General features: G+C 44.3%; 1 protein-coding gene across 1 annotated transcript in view; it reads right to left on the bottom strand.

Annotated features, from left to right (window-relative positions):
* Positions 1–13,416, bottom strand: part of LOC115392908 (ryanodine receptor 2-like) — a 274,406-nt gene that overhangs the window by 173,407 nt on the left and 87,583 nt on the right. The window contains 6 exon segments of the mRNA XM_030097575.1: positions 1,319–1,502; positions 5,458–5,579; positions 6,129–6,293; positions 6,435–6,591; positions 9,903–9,977; positions 12,465–12,561. Of these exon segments, the coding sequence (XP_029953435.1) occupies positions 1,319–1,502; positions 5,458–5,579; positions 6,129–6,293; positions 6,435–6,591; positions 9,903–9,977; positions 12,465–12,561 (800 nt within the window).

The raw sequence follows: 13,416 nt of genomic DNA on the forward strand, positions 1-13,416 counted from the left end.
CTTATTATTAAGTTTTGATTCACACATTGCTCTCATACCTCAAAGGAAACTGTTATAATTTGCATTCACACAAAGTAACTTCATGCATCAGTGTCAACATACTGTAAAACAGGGGTCTCAAACTCCAGTCCTGGAGGGCCGCAAACCTGCATGTTTTCCCTGTCGCCCTGCTTCAACTCAGCTGAATCCCATGAAGAGTCATCACCAAGTTCAGCAGAGAGCCTGATAACCAGTCTCATTGCAATCAGCTGTGTTGAAGCAGGGAGACATGGAAAACATGCAGGTTTGCGGCCCTCGAGGACTGGAGTTTGAGACCCCTGCTGTACAATAAACACAAAGAAACAAACAAAAAAACAAAACAAAACAAAACAAAACAAAAAAAAAACTGTAATGTAGCCCACAGTGCTGTAAATGAAGCTGGAGTTTCACAGCTCACTTCTTCACTGGTCCTCCTCCTCCTCCTCCTCCTCCTCCTGACTGTCCTCTTCCTCCTCCTCCTCCTCCTCCTCCTCCTCCTCCTGACTGTCCTCCTCCTCCTCCTCCTCCTCCTCCTCCTGACTGTCCTCTTCCTCCTCCTCCTCCTCCTCCTGACTGTCCTCTTCCTCCTCCTCCTCCTCCTCCTCCTCCTCCTCCTGACTGTCCTCCTCTTCCTCCTCCTCCTCCTCCTCCTCCTCCTGACTGTCCTCCTCCTCCTCCTCCTCCTCCTCCTGACTGTCCTCCTCTTCCTCCTCCTCCTCCTCCTCCTCCTCCTGACTGTCCTCCTCTTCCTCCTCCTCCTCCTCCTCCTCCTCCTGACTGTCCTCCTCCTCCTCCTCCTGACTGTCCTCCTCTTCCTCCTCCTCCTCCTCCTCCTCCTCCTGACTGTCCTCCTCACCCTCTGGTAAACAGACTCATGTCTGTCCTTCATGGTCTGCAGGTTGTTCTGGACGAATGTTGACGGTTGAACAGGTGATTTTACAGGTGTGACTGATATAATGAAATGAAGCTGATATGTTTTGGAGAGAACAACCATGAGACTGAGAATCAATCAGTCAGTTTAGATCAACATGATCTATTCACTTGGAAATTGTGCTAAATCGAGCCTTACTGAGCTTAATCATTTGCAATGATTTTCCGAGACATGGAGACATGTACGAAGACATTTCCAACGTGATGAAATGAATTAGATACACCGTTCTGCTGTGAGCAGTGACAGGGTAGTTGGGAGATTTGTCCATGTTGTTTTGAAAATGTAATTTCATTTCAAGAATAGTAATTTTCATTTTCAAGAGATGAGCCAAACCAATGGAGACAACCTGTAACCCAAACACACACCTACCTCCTCCTGGAAGAGATTCTGTCGGTTCTTTAGAGCTCTCAATCTGTTCTGCTTGTCTTCATGTTCCAGGTGATCTCCGGCTGGCTGGAAGTAACCGATCAGGTCCTGCAGACTCAAGCTGACCGAGTCGATTGGTAAGTCGAGCGTAGAGCTCTTTCCCTTTTTTCTCAGCGAGTCCAGACCCCTGGAGAGCACAGAGGAGGTGGGCTGATTCACATTATACTGTAGCAATGCTGCAATGTTTTCCTTGAAACTGAGAAACACAATGTTCACAGGTTTGCTAGATGATATCAGTGTAAGGATCCTTCCACGACCTCATGTCAAGTCTGCATCACTTCCCTGTTTGTCACTTCCCTGTTTGTTCTTCCTGCTGCCCTCCCACCATGTTTCCCCTGTGCCTTCTCCTCCCCTGTGTCAGCTCCACACAGTCTAAGGTTCCTCTCTGTTCTTGGTGATTCTGCTCCTTCTGTGTTCTCCCTGCGTCTTCTGTGGTTCTTGAAGTATATGGGATCCTGTTTCTGAACTCTACTTCAGCTTGACTTCCCACTTCTGGATTCATCGAGTGGAATAAAGTGGCTGGTGAAACTGAATCAGTCCTGCACTGCCTTGTGTCAGCAGGTCATTTCTGCATGATTTCCAGTTTAGTTCTGACGGATCAAACATGAATTTATCAGGCTGTCATTTGGATTTGATGACAGATTTACCCTCCGATATAACCTCCTTTAAGCTGTTGGTATGTGTAATCTCTGTCTTTCAGTGGGGATGTGGATGGACTCTGTCCCCAGCAGTCAATGTGGAGACTAAAGCCCGCCACACACTACAGGATTTTTCAATCTTCCCCGATCCAGACACCACACACTACAAGACAACAGAGGACAGATCGCACCCGATCTTCTTCTCCTGATCCTCGAGTGTGTGTGTCGCTCTGGAGCAGAACACACACCAGCAGATTCTTCAGCTGGCAATCGGCTCCTCTCTCCTCCAAATCTGGCGTCGTCCAACGTGACTTTGTTCTGTTTCCCTTCATTGCTGTTTTTAACATTCATCTCCACTTTCAATAATAAGCGGAGAACTCATTCATTCCCTCAGTTCATTCATTCACATCAGTATCGCTCCATCAGTGCAGACCCCCCCCCCCCCCCCCCCCCCGGAGCACGGACTGTCAGCACCTTGTTAGAAAATTTAAATGTTCCAGTACAGAAGAGGGAAACATAGTTTCAGATCATTTTATTATCATTTACCCTCCACATTTAATAATAATTCAGCTTATTAGCTCATCTGTTTGTGTGTTTTTTTTTTACTTTTGACTCCCGAGTGCAGCAGTAGAATGACGTTATCAGACCGGGTCAAATAAAAGCTACTTTTTTAAATCACCAAATATCTTGAATCATTCTTTATGTCCACAGATTTGATAGTTTACACCAGAATAAAAACACGTTGAGCTTTGATGAGGTCAGTTTCATTATAGTCCGCTCTGTCTCTGAAGGCAGGATTCAGAGGAAAGTTTTTTTTTCCTTTTATTATTTTTTTCTTCCCCATTCTTCCGTGATGGTTGATAACGGAGATGAATTACAACATTGGGATTATTGCAGGACTGGCAGAGATGCAGATATTAGATCGGAGTTTGGGTCTGAATGGAGGAAACAGTTCATCCAGCAGCGACAGGATGAACCTTCACTTCCTGTACAGCTGAGTTTAGGAGTTCTGGCTTTTCCGTTTCACTGTCATATAGTGAATCTATTTCACAGACATATATTCATCCAGCTCTGACAGCTGAGAGGGGATTTTTTTTTTTTTTGGTGAGACGGAGCTGTTCAGCCAATCAAGGAGCTTTATTTGGAGGGTGTGGACAGCTCTACTCGGAGCTGATCGGCGCCTCTCGGAGCTCCACACACCACAGGATTTGCGATCGGAAATATTAAACATGTTCATTATCTACGATCTCCCCTTCCGACGCCTCCCGAGAGGCTCCGACCGGAAAACATCTCTGGGAACACACCGCACACTACACGAAGATCGGACCCAAACTCATTAGCATACTCCCGACAGTCGGACCCTGTCGGCCTCGATCGGGAGGAGAAGATCGGGGCTAAATTCGGCCCGGTTATCCTGTAGTGTGTGGAGGCCTTAAAGGAGGCGTAGTGTGAAGGCGGAGAACTGCCACAATAAAGAAATGAATTTCTGAGCTGCTTTTCGTTGTAACAAGACAGTTTTCTCTTATGAATCACCCACACTGATTGGAGAGAGGCCTCATTTGTATGTTGATGGTGCTTCTTTGAAGAGTTATTTCAAGTTCTTTCAAGAGCTATTATTGTCTTGTTGTAGATGGGAGTCATCCACAAACGGGTGTTGTCTCCGCTGTTATTTTTAGTGCTTATGCTTATTTATGTTTCATTAAAATATTAACTTCATAGCCACAATGATAACTTCGTATCAGAGTAATTTTTACAAAGGGGGCAGAAAACAGACAATTTTCTTCATTTTGCGTCCCTTTCATCATGGCTGTGTAAATTCAACAGATGTGAAGAAGTTAAAAAAGAAAGGTTTTTCTTGATGGAACACATCCATGAATGAAATAAACTTCAGTATGTAAACTGAGGATGATGTGCCCGAAGACTTCTGCTGAAAGGACAATAGCGTCTTTAAAATCCAAGGTACCATAAAACCTTAAAAATATTAGATTTCAGGCTGAGTGTGTTGACAGGAGGTGTGACAGAGTGTGACAGTGTAGCCCCCCTCAAGACAGCTGGTCCTGCTATAAACACACAGAACACACTTTAACTTTACCAGATGCTCCAGGTCCATGTGTTAGTTCAGTGTTTCTCAAACTTATAAAACCAAGTACCACCTCAGAAAAAATTAGGCTTTCCAAGTACCACCATTATGACCAAAGCCAAAAACAAAAATAAAAATTAAAAAAAATAAAAAATACTCTGTTCAAATAAAAACACACACAGGAAGCAGGTACATTTCTAATATTCTTGGTTTTTATGCTTTCGTTTAATTCTGTCTGTCACTTACTCACACCCTCTCTCTCTCACACACACACACACACACGCGCGCACATGCAGCGTCATCTGTGGCTAACGGTAGCAGATGCCGATGACGCTTCGGCTACTCTGCCGTTAGCGCTCGCGCTCGCTTCAGTGTCAGCAGGGCTGCTGGATGTATCCTCCTCCTGCTCTGCACTTCTTTTCCTCACAGCTCCTGTTTGGAGCCACGTTTGTGGAGTTTTCGGACCTCTCGTTTCACCTCTGCACGCTAGCTTGACATGACAGTGAAGCTAAGCTAGTTTAATCATCGATGACGTGTGTGTGCGCGCTACTACGTGACTGAACGTGACCACGTCGCAGTCCAACACAATGTATTAGAAGAGAAAAAAGTAATGTGATTTACAATTGATTTGACATGTTTTAATTGGAAATTATGATGTATTTTGGCGGTAAGATTTGTTTCTGAATGTTTTGACTTTTAACTAATTTTCAAAGAATATATATATTTCTGATTCCCCACGTACCACTAGAGGGCGCTCACATACCACCAGTGGTACGCGTACCACAGTTTGAGAATGGAGGTGTTAGTTAATCACCCTACCCAAGATATCCCATTCATGGGTTTATCTCATTCGCCCCTCCCCATTAAAGAGTCCATGTTCGACTCCTTTGAGGACACATACCGCAGGACTCAGCACCACCAGACGGCTATTTGCACCTCCTCCTGAACTCTGCAGATGCAGAGAGTCTAGCGTGGCCACATACCACACACTGAGCACCTGAGTCGATCGTTCACAGTCCAACATTTGGCAAAAGAGCCGTCGGCCACATCACTAACAGGAAGTGAATACAATACATCATACTGAGGAAAATCTTCAGCTGTGTTTTATTAACTGTTGATTTAAATGATGAATGCAGGCTTCGATGGATAGATGATTGATGGATGGATAGATGGATGGATGGGTGGATGGGTGATGGATTTAAGCCTCAACATTGCATTCAATTTATTACTTGACACAATTAGTTTTTCACAGAAAACCCACAAACTCTTATTTAAATCACACCCTCGACCGTCTTCTAACTTCTGGTGTCGACAATGGCACAGACGGGTTGCTCTGTGTGTGTGTGTGTGTGTGTGTGTTCTACCTGATGAAGAGGCTGAACAGGAATACAGTGCTGCGAATCACTCTGGCTGTGCGACTCTCTTCATGCTGAGAGCGAGACAGAGTCAGCCCGTCGTCCATGTGACCTTCATGGTGCATGATGGCCTGAAGCAAACAACAGAACAACACAGAGACAATCCAACACTTTCTTTACAGTTATTTACACAGCTGTGAAAAGTTGAAGTAGGTAAATAAAAGTACATATGAAAACCATTTTGAGGTGATCTATTACATATTTCCAGTAGATCACAGGTGTGGACTGTTAGCGTGGTCCTTTTATTGGCGACTTGTGTGACCAACAAGAGGCAGCAAAGAACTTTTACCACATAAACACAGCCACAAAATATTTTCAAAATAAGTTTGTAATGACCACAATAAAGTGGAAATATTTAGTAATATTAATTAAAGTAAGCAAAAAAAAAAATGAGTCGAAGTGGTAAAAGTTTTCACCGTGGTGTGCACACGTGTGTGTGTGTGTGTGTGTGTGTGTGTGTGTGTGTGTGTGTGTGTGTGTGTGTGTGTGTGTGTGTGTGTGTGTGTGTTGGGTTCATGAAAATAAGTAAATATCACATCAGAATTGTAAACTGACTGGTGTTCTCATCCGTTGAATGGTGTGAGAATCATCATGTCAATATTCTGTGTGCAGGACTTCACCTTTCTCTGCACTCCACCCATGCGTGCACATTTGGCATCCACCGTCTGGTATGTCAGCCACAGGCAGGTGTCCACATGTTGGATGTAACACACGGAGTCGCCATATTTAATGTCAGGAGCCCCCATTCCATCCACCTCCTTCCTCGCTCCGGGGTCCAGCTTTTCCTGAAGAAAACATTAACTTTCACAAGAATGGAGCTTCCCAGGATAAAGCAGGAAGACACACGTATGAGATGGTGATAGTGTTAAACTAATGAATAATACACACACACACACACACACACACAGAGGTGGAGGACTGTGTACCTTGGACGACCTGAAGCAAAACGCTGTGGATTTGACGTCGGACTTCTCCTTGTCGAGCAGGAGCAGAGACTTGTCTTCCAGCAGACTGAGGTACTTCCCTGTGGTGACGTGTCTCAGCCTGAAGGGCTGACCCCAGCGGATGTGGCTGCCGCTCCACCTGTGGAACACACACCGTTTGGACTGTCTTCTGGCTCATTATTCGTGTGTATTCAGAGGTGTGGGCTGCTGCCCGGTGCAGCACTGAGCAGGTGGAATTAGAGATCAACAGTCCCTGAAAACAACCTCCACTGTTTCACTGACACTCTCAAGAAAAAGAAAATGAGAAAGGTCTGTCAGCTCTGCATCACCTTGGGTCTGGTTTTGTCTTTGCTGACTTTAAGCCTTACCTGTGGACACTGGTCTGTTCTGTGCTCAGTAATGTCTGCTTTAAAGTACAGCATCTGAATGTTGATATTTTCACACTTTGCTGAATTTCACGGGTCTGCTCCAGATAGGCAGAGGAAGTCTTTGCTCTGGTCTCAGGGAGTTTCTCAAGGAGGATATTTTACTGGCACAGTTGACACCACTCCTCCACGTAAATCGAACAAGAGATGAACACACCTGAGCTAAAGCAGCAGGAACAATTCCAGAGAATGCCAGGTAAAGAAATAAATGTGAGAAAAGCTTTCCAATAATTTGAGAACAACTAAACAGGCTGGGGTGGAGTGGTTAACAAGAGTCGACATGATTTCTCAGCATCTGTGGGTGTGGTCCAAAAACTGGTTTAAGATTCACTGGTTGGGAAACCACTTGAGAGTATGACTAATTGACTTTCTGTCTTTTGACCTGTCCAGGTCTAACCAGGTCTAACCAGGTCTCACCTGGAGTAACCAGGTGTCACCTGTCATCAGGCTCTGATCAGGCTCTGATAGTTGGATGAGTTGGATGTGTAAAACAGTGAAGAGACGAAGTGAAACATTCAGGGAAAATGCTGTCTTGCAGCTGTGCACCCAGAGTACTTTTGTGTCCAGATTTGCAGGAGACACACTTCCAAAGTGGGCTTCACTGTCTGCTCAACAGTCCCACCATCACAGACCAGATGTGTTCCATGGACAGAGATTAGTTCCGGTCACTGAGTTTATTCATTTAAAAAATTGTCCCGTGCATTACTGACGCACTGACTGAGCAGCATTGTTCCGTCTCTTTTTTGCAGCTGCAGCGTGTTACACTACTTTCTAACAGCATGTTCAGATGTGCCATGTGAGCACATTTCATGTTTTTCTCCATTGGTTTGGCTCATTTCTTGAAACAGAAATTAGATTTTCAAAACTCTGAGATCTTTTGGCAAAACAGTCTTACAGTCAGGTCAACACCATAGTTCACATGCAAAACCCCATATCTCTCCTAAAAATGTTCACTCGTGCTTCAAAGCTACATTTCTTTGCCATGTAAACAGTCAGAGCCTCCAAAATGCAGAGATCCTTCTCAACAGCTTCCATCCATCACAGTTCAACATACTGTCATAGAAACACAAACAAAGAAAGAAATAAAGGAAAAGTTTATGTAGCCGCCAGTGCCGTATATAAAACTGAAGTTCACTTCTTCACTCGTCACTCTCCTGATTCGGGATCGAGCGATCGTTTTGACGCATATCAGCATTGGCCTTTATTCAATCCGACGACCAATAAGAGATCAACATGAAACGGGATTGGCTTAGCTCAGGTACAGCCATCTCTCTGCCTGGAGTCTACTCTGCCTCCAGCGTCGTCCCGCCCACAGCACCACCTGATTGGTTATACTTTGAGCCAGCAGGGCTAACAGCCAATCAGCACAGGGCCTGCAGAGCCATGGCTACGTGTGCATAGAGGAGAGGAGCGAAGACACTTTGACCGTGAAACAAACTCTGTCTCCTGACTGCCAGATTAATCATGTAAAGCCTGAATCCTGCTTTCTACATGGACGAGACGCAGTAAAACTCAGTCAATCACAACAAGCATTGTGAAAAAAGTCCTGCTAGCTTAATGCTAACTTGTATGGGAAAACCATTGACATGCTAACAGTTAGCACAAGAGTACTTGCTTGCTGGAAGAAATGGAGCTGAGAAACATTTCATTTACTAAATACAAAACACAAAGAATAATTATTTCAATACTCACTGGCATATATTTCTCTTACTAAGAAAAAGACAAACAACAATAGAAAAACTCTGAAAACTCTGCTTTTAACCTACAAAATGCAAACAAGAAGTCACTACGGAAGCCCGAGAGGGTTTTCCTCAGAGCTGTATAGTGACTAGTCACTATACATAATGCTTAGCATTTATGATTTGTATGTAGTAAGTGAAATGTTTCCCAGTTTAATTATAGTAACTGGCATAGCCACTGTATGGCTCTGTTTGTCCTATTAAAAATGTGACACCAATATTTGCACCTTTATTGCAAAGAAATCTTGACTGTAAATATCGGTTATCGGCCTCCTTGACGACCGACATTCGGTATCGGCCCTGAAAAAAAAAAAAAAACATTTCGGCCTATCTCTGCTCCTGGTCACCCTCCTCACCCTCGTGGTCACCCTCCTCTCGGTGTTTATGGTATTGCAGTATGTTCTTCACTGATTTTGATCCTGTGATGACTGATAAAATGAAACGATGCTGACAATTAAACTGGACAATTATGCCATTAGACTGAGAATCAAGCAACCAGTCTAGATCAATGTGATGCATTGCCTTGGGAATTGAACTAAATGTAGACTAAATTTAGCAGTTAGCTAAATATAGGTTAACTGAATTTAATCATTTGGAAAGATGTTCTGAGACATTAAGACATTTACATCATGGTGAAATCAAGTTGCAACCTCTGCTGGTGAAAAATGGGGGGGGGGGCTCAGTGGGAAATGGGAATCAGCTGCTGCTGGAGGAGAGTTGGCTGTTGCGGGGGTGGGGTGGGAGAAGAGTGGTGGGAGGAGTTCAGCTTTGAGACGTACTTAGGTTTGAAGAGTTTCAAACAAGCTCCCGAAGGGAGGGGCTGCTGTAGAGAGCAGCAGACTGAAGAGATTACTCAGACATGCGTGGATGAAGGCAAATAACATTTTGGGGGTGGTTTGAAAGGGAAATCAACTTTGTGGCATGCTGAAAACCTTAAAAAAGCGGATTTTGCATGATATAGGTCCTTGAAAGTTATAGAGCACACGCTTAACTCCAAGTGACAAACCAACTCAAATCAGCGTAGATCAACTCACGGTTCAGTTTGTTGACTCTGCTTTGTGAAACAGACTCCTGCTCAACACCATGAGCTTTTCTGAGACCTTTTTTTTATTATTTCTTTAAACAGAAGAACTCATACTTCCTTACATTTCTAAATTAAATTGATGAAAACACTTTCAGGTTTTGATAAAAGACTGATTTTACTGTTAAGCTCCTCAAACTATGTTACAATACATCTCTAAGAATTCAAACCTCTCTTTTTCAGGATGCATCTTGTTTATACTCACACAACTCGCAGCGTCTCCAGCCTCCACAGAGATCTGGCATGGCTCGACACAGCTCCCCCCTCGTAGTGCACTGTCCTGGGGTCAACAGAGGGTTACAGACAGCATGGTTACCACGTGCACACTGAACTTCTGAACAACACATTTGGTTGTGTTTGGTTGACATTGGTGTGCCAAGCTGTGGAAGACTCAGGAAGCCCAGCAGACATTTCTTTTTTGGGAGTGAAGGTTATTTCCTGTGCCTGTCTCAGTGGGCGGTGGCAGTCACTCTGCTGTCTCCTGGACGAGAAGCTGAAACTGAATGTGCACTGAGGGGTGAAGGACAGCTCACAGCAGAGGACAGTCAGAAAAACTGACTGCTCAGGTGACTTCAAAATGAATTCAGAGACACTGGCATCCCCGAAAGACAGATCCACGTACACGCAGCGAAAATGTTCAGACTGAACTGGGAAGGTTCTGTCAGGAAGCCTGGGTGAAGGAACCACGCATAGATCAGGTTAGAAACGAAGCGCCGTCTTCAATAACTATGATGCAAATTCACAAAAGATTCCCACAAACTAGGAAGGACACTGGACGTGCTGCTGCTTAACAAGAGACATGAACTACTGAGAGTCTCCGTTCACGCCAGGAGGAACACCGGGAGCAAAACACAAGAGGAAGGGATGCTGCAGCTCAGAGCATGGAACCATGAGGATCAGGACCTGGACAGAAAGACACGCCAGGGGACGAAGCAGAGTGACTGGCAGAGCCCGAACCAACAGAACAAGATAAGGAACAGTCATTCTGTCCTTCTTAAATCCGTTCAACCTGTGAACACTCATCAGACGTCTGACCCTGGAGGGTGGCTTCATCCCTTTCTGTTTCTTCCAAATGATTGCGGAGGCCATAACAAATAACATGTGTGACACATTCACAGCTGCTGGCACTTCAACAGGTGTTTGTTTTCCCAACGAACATGATACTTCTACATAACCCTCTCATAAATTCACTCATATCACACCTTACTTCCCATGAGTGCACCCGGGTGAGGCTTTTGTGGGAACATCTGAAGGCCTATGACACCAAATTTAACAAGAGTCAACATAAACACATCAGAATCAGCTTTAATGGGTGAGTTTGTTAATGACAAAGAATTGAACTGCAGCTTTTGTTCACTCTTCAGGTAAAGGGAAAAAACAAACAGCAGCAGGATAGAAAAAATATATAAATAAATATAAACATTCTGAAAAGCAGGAAGTCCTCATATTTATAACAGTATGAACATTTACAAAGAAAGAAAGAGGAAAGAGCAGAAGAGAACAATAAATTCAATAACACCTTTAACATCTTTAACACTATATTAAAAATATTGAATAGTTTTTCAAATTGGAACAAATTAGCACTTTTGTAAAGTTTTGTGCAAAATCTCATTTGCAACTGTAGAAACTAATATTTTGATGAAAATTGCATGAGCACATGAGAAACAATCAGTGTTGGGCAATTACTTCTCCCAAAAAGTAATTGAGTTAGTAACTCAGTTACCTCATTGAAAAAGTAATTATTTTTTTCAGCAAAGTAACTGACGTTATTTTTCATGTTCTACACATTACCACATTCTATAACATCTATAACATCAAAGATGTTTATATCAACTGATTGAAGAATAAAAACACTTTATACAGTATTTTAGAACATTTAGTATTTATTTGAACTAAACTGCAGCCTGTTAAGAAAACACAAATGTAAACTTCAGGCCATTAAGTAGTGAAATCTGTGTAACTGTACATTCAGCCTGCTGTGTTCCAGAGGACCTGCAGTCAGTGTTCAGCTCGGCTCTGGCCGCCTGCTGGCTGCTTGTTTTCACTGAGCGGCTCGTCTCCCTCCTGCTGCGTTTGGCCTCGGGGTCGGGTCAGCAGCAGCAGCAGCAGCAGCAGCAGCAGCAGCAGCAGTGTCATGCTAGCATGTGGCAGACGTGGATAAAGTCTCCAGTGAGACTTCCAGTTTCAGAACGCTACCTTTCTATGTCCTGGGCTCGAGCTCCACGCCATTGTCTCTGTCTTGTTGTGTTTACTGGTCAGCGCGTGCAGCGAGTGAAACACGTGGGCAGGGCATGCCCGCCCACCAACCAATCATCATCGCGTCTTCATCACCCCCCCCCTCGCCATTCCCCTCCCCCCCCCTCCTCCCTGCTCTCTCCTGCAGCTGATGTGTGCGGCAGCAGCGGACACTCGCGCTTCATTCAGTCAGTAGTAACGCGCCACTTCATATTCTTAGTAACGCTAACGGCGTTGCAACGATGGGAAAAGTAACTCATTAGATTATTCGTTACTGAAAAAAATAACGCCGTTACTAACGCCGTTTATTCTAACACCGTTATTCCCAACACTGGAAACAATACACTTTGTTCATGCATTACAGTTAATGGAACAGATTTGTGTAAAAAGGACAGAGTGAGAGAGGTCCAGAATGGACTCTTGAGGTACACCACCGCTCTTACAAACAAAACAAAGGAACCCGGGATTCCTACATTTCAGCCAGAGACAAAGTGTTGGCTGGAGTGGACCCTCAGAGGAATGTCTCTCTTACCTCCTCTGCTCGTCCCCATGTTCCCCCGATGGGACAGTGAGACATTCGTCCATGTGACCGTGAAGGAGTCGCAGAACGTCTCCTCCGATCAGGAAACCTGAGGACCACAGGTGAGGGGAGGGATGGAGAGAGGGAAGCTCAGCTGGAGTCCTGCTCAGAGAAGAGAGCTGAAAGCAGCTCAAACAGTGATGTGCCTACACTGTGCTATTTCTGAAGCTGATCCGTCCGTGGGAGGACGGCAGCACAGATCAAGTGCTGTTATGGCACATTTTAACACTCCTGAAACCAACTGTCCAGATCTGTGGAAACACTGAGGAGGACTCATCTGGATCGGGGTGTCGCAAAGAACTGAAGCGTTCAACTCCGAAATCCAAACTAAGATAACTGACAGTCAAATTCCTGGTTTGTTGTACGAACTCGGCCAAGACAACCTGATTAACCAACAAATCACTGCCAAGAATGAGAAAAATCAATGTCCGTACGTTTATTGAGATGCAGAGATTTTGCTGAGGTCCTCTGTATTCACCATTCGTGGTAGAAAGCGTGTGTGTGTGTGTGTGTGTGTGTGTGTGTGTGTGTGTGTGTGTAGGGTGGGATATGAGGTGAATCGACCTGCACAACCTTCCAGGCGAACGATCTTTTATAAAGCAAAAGAACATACACTTTTACTGATCACATTATTTGTGGGCACACAGACACTTTCAGTATGGATCCAGTGTTTTACACATGAGGCCCCCTGGAGCTTAAAGTTGACAAATAGATATATTTTTGTTATTTACATTGTAGTTTGCAGGTTCCAGGGACTTTAACAGGTGTCCTGTGTTCATGAAATAAGTAAATAAATACTTAAATGGACATGCACATGCAAATAACCATTATTACTACCAGCTGCACTTCAAAACTGCATTTCCATGAGCCTGGTTCCTCTGTTGCAAGGTTAGTTTGAACTCCT

This window comes from Salarias fasciatus, chromosome 8 (assembly GCF_902148845.1).
Source record: "Salarias fasciatus chromosome 8, fSalaFa1.1, whole genome shotgun sequence".
NCBI lineage: Eukaryota > Metazoa > Chordata > Actinopteri > Blenniiformes > Blenniidae > Salarias > Salarias fasciatus.